The sequence below is a fragment of the Actinia tenebrosa genome, unplaced genomic scaffold, assembly GCF_029948245.1.
Source record: "Actinia tenebrosa isolate PJP-AT-01 unplaced genomic scaffold, QUT_ActTen_1.0 PGA_scaffold4__44_contigs__length_22323623, whole genome shotgun sequence".
Classification (NCBI taxonomy): Eukaryota; Metazoa; Cnidaria; class Anthozoa; order Actiniaria; family Actiniidae; genus Actinia; species Actinia tenebrosa.
The window spans coordinates 12,065,885-12,073,278 of NW_028292581.1; the positions used below are offsets into that span (position 1 = coordinate 12,065,885).

At 39.4% G+C, this 7,394-nt stretch overlaps 1 protein-coding gene across 1 annotated transcript; it reads left to right on the forward strand.

Moving 5' to 3' along the window:
- Positions 1-56: 56 nt before the first annotated feature.
- On the forward strand, positions 57-5,165 carry LOC116293411 (uncharacterized). The gene is made up of 5 exons (XM_031700834.2): positions 57-575; positions 1,056-1,239; positions 2,035-2,909; positions 3,653-3,813; positions 4,847-5,165. The coding sequence occupies exons 1-5, from the start codon at positions 227-229 to the stop codon at positions 4,913-4,915; spliced, it is 1,638 nt and encodes a 545-aa protein (XP_031556694.2). The 5' UTR covers positions 57-226; the 3' UTR covers positions 4,916-5,165.
- Positions 5,166-7,394: the final 2,229 nt, after the last annotated feature.

The following is a 7,394-nucleotide window of genomic DNA, read 5'->3' on the forward strand; positions in this document are numbered from 1 at the left end:
TAGTAAAGAAATGGCTTTGGGCTTCCTGTGGTGGATACCAGCCGAACAAGATGGCGGGAGTTTCGGTTCAAAACTTACATTACACAAGCCTTGTTTATTTTATTTTTCACATTATTACAACCAAAAAATCATGATATTTTTAAATCATTTAACTCTTAAGCTCCATGAGATCAAAATAGCACTTTAGAATTTATTTTTTTCAATCAAAGCCTCAAAGATAACAAAGATGTCTTCAATCATTTTGCCAGTTGGTCAGTGTGGGAATCAAATATCACACGAACTAATGACTCTCATTGACAACCACAGTGTCTCTCACCCTCTGAGCCACAGAGACGGCAAGCTGAGGTGTGTTTGTGTAGACAGTGAGCCAAAAGTAATTGGAAATACTCTAAGAAGTGATAAGAAACGCGGGAATTTGTTCAGGGAAGAAAACATGGTAGTTGGTCAGAGTGGACGAGGGAATAATTTTGCACTTGGTTACTATGGCCTTGGAGGAGAGACGGAAGAGACATCTCTCTTGCATAGGACAATGGACGTGGTTAGGAAGGAAGTTGAAAGATGTGATTGTTTTGCAGGTAGGTAAACAACTGTGTTGCTTGTCTTTGTTGTAAGAAAAGGGAAAAGAGAGAGAGAGAAAGAAAGAAAGAAAGAAAGAATGAAAGAAAGAAAGAAAGAAAGAAAGGAAGAAAGAAAGAAAGAAAGAAAGAAAAAAAAAGTGGGCTCATAACTATCGTCTTCGTTTTTTAATAGTTCGCTACATAATATCCAGTGGCTAACAAACCATTGGGGGGGGGGGGGGGGGGATTTTGAACTTGTTAACTTGTTTGCTATTTAAAATATGAATAGCCAATGCAATAAATATGTTGTTAATGCTCCTCAAAACACTAGAAATTGCACTTCCAAGGCTCTCAGTTTAAGACTTTTTCATGGGTTTCTTCTGCCTTCAGTAATTTTTAACCCCTCCCAATCAAAATTACACTCAGCTGTCCCTGCTGAGTTCTGGTCAAAGGTTATTTTTTCCTTTCATATTTGTTATTATCATTTTTGCTTTGCAGGTACTATAGTGATGCACAGTTTGACAGGAGGTACAGGGTCAGGACTTGGTTCACATCTTGTTGAAGCCCTTCGTGATGCTTATCCACTAGCCCATGTGATGTCAGTAGCTGTATCCCCTCATCTTTCAGGGGATAGTCCACTGCAAAATTATAACTCCTTGTTGAGTCTTGCTGTTTTGCAAAGGTATGGAGACATTTAGTTAAGGGGGAGGGAAGGGAGGGGTCAGCCTTTTCTTTTTTCTGTTTACTCAGCCATTGCCAACAATGGTAAAACAATTGTAATACAAAGGACTGTGCACGTTCATGCTTGAAAAAAGTGAGCAAAGACCTATAACAATAGGTTTCATAACCATTCCCCTCTATTAGCTATGCCACCAAGATATTGAGAAGTTAATTGATCTAATAGACCATTCCCAAGATATGGCCAGATGGACATGTAATACTGTAGCAAATGCTTCAGATACTCGGACCTTTATCAAATTAATGATCATAGACTGGTGTATTCTTATAAGAATAAAAACTTTTGCTTGTCCAGCATAAATTTATTCTCAATATTACTTGAATGCAAGCCAACTTGTGGTCCAATCTGTTGTTCAAATCAACATCACTACCACATGAAAAAGGCCCATTATCTATCTTGGATATAGATAATTGTGACTCACACTATACATGGTGTAGATTTGGGTTGGATGATTAAACAATATCACAAGATTGATATTGAAGACCTTGAAATCTTTAACTGTTGTATCATTCAATAAGGAAAAAGCTGCTTGCAAGTAAAATCAGCTGTAGTTTTCTTAAAAACACTCGACTGTGTTTTTGGAAAGGTATATGTAAACTCTTCCAGGGAGATTTACAATGTACACAGCAAGGAGACAGGCAAACAATGTCAACAGTAGAATGATAACAATAGTCATATATACATAAAGTAGTGCAGCCAATCATTGTAATTGACAGTTAAAGCTGCTTTATCTTTTAGGAATGCTGACTGTGTTGTAGTATTCAGTAATGATGATGTTCTGCGTCACCTCATAGCCCACACGGGTGCTGTTGCATCGTCCAGACATCCATCACCCAGCAGCAACGTATCCCTGAAGGACATGAACCAGCTGATTGCTGCAAGTCTTGCAGGTGTTCTACTCCCCCTAGGCCAGAAACCAAAAAAGATTTTGCGAAAAACTTCAACTAATAAAACCAAAATTAGTATTAGAAGAAATACTTCCTCAACAAGTTCAGTTTTGAGTCATAATGAAAGGAGTGCAGCTACCAACCAAAAGAGAAGTTCCCTCAACCCTGTACAAACTAGGGACAGATTGTCTGCAAGCTCAACATTATCAAACTATTCATTTGTTTGTGATGGCTCCATTGTACATGATGAAGATGGTTCTGAGTCTTTAATGCAAAAACAACCAAGAGCTACTGTTTCTGCTCTACTGCGCTACAGAGGTATATCATCCAAGTCCTCAGGCTTTCCCTCATATCCAGATAATACAAGTCTAAACCAATCAACATTTAGGAGTTCAGACTCATTGAGTGAAACAGTTGATGTTTCCACTGGCAATGAACCATGGGAAATGTTGAGGTCTGTGTGCCCCGAACCATCCAAGAAGTTCTCCACCATTCATCACATGTCCAAGGCTAAAGTCACGTGGGAGGCCCTAACTCAATCGTTGTTACACTCTACTTGTCGCTATGACAAGCATGGTAGGCAGTTCTCAACTTTGAATTCACTGCTAATTGCCAGGGGTGCAGGAGAAAAGCCATTTGCAGATTCTGTGACCAAGATAGAAGAGAGACTGAAAAACGCACTTGGATGTGTGGAATGGAATCCTTTCCCTCTTGATTTCTGGATAAGTATGTTTCTAGCTAATATAAATCTTGATAGACCTCTTTAACTTGGTCATAATGTTTTTGATGGCTACTGGGTCAAAGTTTCTTAATAATACTTATTCCCATTTCAGACCACCTGTCATTCCCCAGAGTGTAAATATTTGTTTAACGGTTGCTCTTTATAGCACACACCTTTCCCTAGCAAACTCCCGAGTTGGCACTTAAAGTGCACATGAACCCTTCGACAATACTTTCAGTACTGATTCTACACGAAGTAAATAGTTGAATGGTAAAATATTTCTTGATTTGAGTGATGCGTTTCTAAGTTATGAAGGTTTATACTTCCAATATGCTAATGAGTGTGACGTCTATTAAGGCTTAATCAAATATACAAAATCGAACTGGTTCATAGAAACAGTATTTAAAAAGCATCATTATTTTACTCATGGTTTACATGAAAGCTATTTACAATTTTTATTTTCAAAATGGCCAGCATTTAGTATTACTAGTTACAACAAAAACACTCAAATACCTTACCTGACGTCATCATCATTAACATATTGGAAGTATAAACCTTCATAACTTAAAGACGCATCACTCAAATCAAGAAATATTTTACCAATCAACTATTTACTTTATGCAGAATCAGTACTGAAAGTATTGTCGAAGGGTTCATGTGCACTTTAAGACGTTGGTGATAGATGCCAGACAGGTGTTGACCAGAAATGTTTTTTTTCTCTGTACTTTTTGTTTTCTTTGTATCTCAGGCCAGTACAGTGCTGCTGGGTCACGTGATGCTCAATCTCTTACGCTCTGCTTAAACTCGAGTAGGATCATGGGGTTCTTGGATGATGTGATGACCAAGGCTAGAACGATGTATGACGTTGGAGCTTATGTCCATTGGTTTGAAAAACATGGATGTACCAAAGTAAGAAAAAAATGCTGAACTTGCTCCAAAAACGTTTTGATAGTTGCATATCTTTTCCCCTTCAATGTTACGTGTATTACGTACTTTGCTTGCATCCTGGGGTGCTTACCATTTAAAACAAACCATCCGTTTAGAAATTCTCTTTAATGGTAAGAAAAGAACGGGAAACGTTGACTTCGAAAAATGGTACTCGCGTCTACCGGAAGAACCAAAAAGAGCGGGAAAAGTGGATTACTTCAATCAGAAAACCAAGTTTTCTGGAACTTTTTGTTCCGAATGATGCATATCATTTGTTTTCCAGCCGAAATTTCTGGGTTTTCCGGGTAAAATGGTAAGCACCCCTGTACTACAAAGGTTTCTCTAGTTATCCGTGGTTTTCTTCACAAAAACTAACATTTTTGTGAAGAAAACCACGAATAACGGATAACTGAAACTATTACCCCATTCACACCTAAACGTGTTTAGTTAAACTATGTTTTCATTAGGAAAAAAATCGAGAAACTAGAAACCCACAATATAATAAAACTTTCTAAAATATTGTCAGAGCAAGACAAAATGATAGTTTACATGCATTATTTTACCGTAGATAAAGTTTTAGTTCGTAGATAGTTTTCCAAACCTGTTTAGTTAAACCTCTTTAAAACATAGTATAGTAGTAATAAATTATGCGTTCGGTGTGTATATAATGAAATAGAGAGAATAAGAGAAAAATATCAAATGCCCTTGGCAGGATTCGAACCCACGTCTTCGGTATTCTAGTCCGATGTGTTAACCACTACACTACAAGGACCAACCACGCTGGTAACGCAGCCGGAATATGAAATGTAGGGTACTCGTGATGATCCCAGAGCGATATTATTTCTTTAAAACATGTTTAAGCCTTGGTGTGAATGGGGTATATGCTTTAGAGCATACAACTATCAACATTGTATAGGGGTTTTAGTGAGGCCCTAGTATATTGACAATACTGTCTTTTTAGACGTGTGTTCTGTTCTTGACTTTATTACGGATATTTCTCGACTTTGATTTTAAGGATGAATTTCTGGATGCCTTTAGCACACTGGATGGCGTAGTAGAGGAGTATCGATGTGCAACTTTATAGCTACTAAAAACAGTGATAAGTCGATAGACTGCACGTGAAGGAAAAAGATGGAAAAGGTGAAACAGTAGTATAGGGGATGGGGGTTCCAGCGCAACGACCACCGGAGGATTACCCGTCTAAAGTACCCCCCTCGATTCGTACCGCGATTACCCGCATCCCGCGTCTATGTAAAATATGTTAGTCTATATATGGAGTGCGAAGATTGTAAAGAGTTTGTTTTTGACTTCTGTATAAAGTGCTTAAAACCCAAGTTTGTACCTACTAAGCCAAATAAGTATATTTGTTGTGGTAAAAAAATGCAAATAGAAGACGACACGTCAGCACAGTGTTACGAGTGTGGTAAGAATATTCGTAATGCCGTACCAAATGCCACCAGAGAGCAGTATTACGCTAATGGAGGCCGTAAGAAGACCCCATACAAAAGAATAAAATACTTCAGAGGCTGGATGAGTCACATTCAAGGTCATCGGCCGGTATATTTAGACAACGAAGTAATGGAAAGAATTATAAACCACTTAGAAGAGCCAACACCACAAAGCCTACGGAAAACGCTGGAAAAATTAAAGCTAGGGAAATATTACAAAGCTATTCCCTATCTTTTGTCTGAAATTACCGGTAAGTCTATTCCTGAGGTTTCTGATATGAGCAGAGCCGAGTGGATGTTTTGTCAGCTGGATAAGGATATTCCTTATTACCCTGACGTAATCTATGAAATATTTTACAAAATTGACCCCAACCACCCCCTGTTAGGATGGATTCCAAGACGACTGACGTAATAATATGACAGCTGCGAGGCGGGTTTTTACTTTCACGTGGTGGAAGTGGCGTGCCTAGGAAGAATAATGAGTTGTTCACGTGTAAGACAATAGACAACATTCCAATCATACCCCTTCGCCTTAACAACCAGCAAGTTTGAAAGTAGATTTGAAATTTACTTTTTGGAGGCTTCGTTGTTACGGCGCTCAGGAATGTGCTGACGTCAATGATAGCTTCAGACATTCGATTACGCATATGACCCAGACAGTCGGCGTTCAATATGTAAATAGAATCCTGTCACGCTCTTTTCAAAGTAAATATTTACTGAGCGAGTTTTCTTTGAAGCTCTTCTTTTGCTTCTTGGTAGATCTTTTTGCGAGATTCCTCGGAAAGATCTTTTACAACTGTTTTTTTATTCCTTATATCCGACTTTAATTTCTCGTACTTTTCCTCTTCGACCAGAATAAGCGAGAATTCTACGTCGTCTATCTTTCTGTCACGCAAAGCCTTTGAGACAAGGTCAGTGATAGTATTTACTTTAGCCCTTGACAGAGCTATTGTCGTGTCATGCTTGGATATCTTGCTTGACAACTGTTTCATAATGCCTGTTGTAACAGCGGAAACGATGCCGCAGACGGCGCCGACGCTAGCCAAAGGAACTCCAACAATTATTCCCGGTCCAGTAAGCGAAGTAGCAACGCCAGAGCCTGTTAACGCCACGGACATGGAGCCGGAAGTTATCGCGATTTTATGTAAAATGCTTCGGGCTCTGACGTACTTTTTTCGGACTTTTTCGTAGTGTTTCGTTTGCCCTTCCAAGTAAGCCAGGATTAGATTTGCCTTATTCAAGCGGAAGTTCTCGGCATTCAATTCATTGGGTTTTGTAGGTAAATCAGGATAGAGTGGAGGTGCTGATGGTATAACATCCATTATATATACTAATGTACGACGCTTTTGGGAATGATATACAGGAGCAGCCACATCACGACAACCGGGATTACTGGAATTGGAGGGCCTTCAGGAAGATGTTTCCACATGCGGGTGCTAGTAAGTTCGAAAGAAGACCCGATGGGATTTACTATAACGGCTCTAGGATGTACAGTAATGAGGATTTGAAACCTACACTGGTCGATCAGGTGCAGCAATTACCGATTGTACACCCCCCAACACCTAAGCCCGTTCATAAAGAAAGGCCGCCAAAACCCGAGCATAAAGCACCTAATTTCCCAAGGGATCTATTAATGAACAAGGAAGATTACCCATTTTACGATGCTGAAGGTGGTGTAAACGATTTTGAAAAATTGGTAACGCATCTAGAGATTTTAGTGGGTAAGCAATCATTTGACGTAATAGTAAGGAATATCTATAAGAATACGATGTTGAAGCATACGTCGGGTAAAGAGGCCAGGGAATGGTTAGCAGGGCCCAACATGCGGTATTGGCCACAGCAGTTAAACTTTGCTATTTGGGCTGCCACTAAAGGTTGTGGTGTTGCCGCGGACATGTTCCACATTTCATTTATGCGGTTTCACGTTGCCTTTACGGTAAGGAGGCTGTTGAAGGAGCTTAACGTACCTTTACCGGGAGATAAGGCATTTAATCCAATGAATAACCGCTACGACTCCGCAGCCCTGGAAAGGTTAATTAATGAGTTCAAACCACAGCAAAAAGATTTTCGTTATAAGGAGGGTAAGACGCATGGGCTTGGCATTGTTTATGTTTG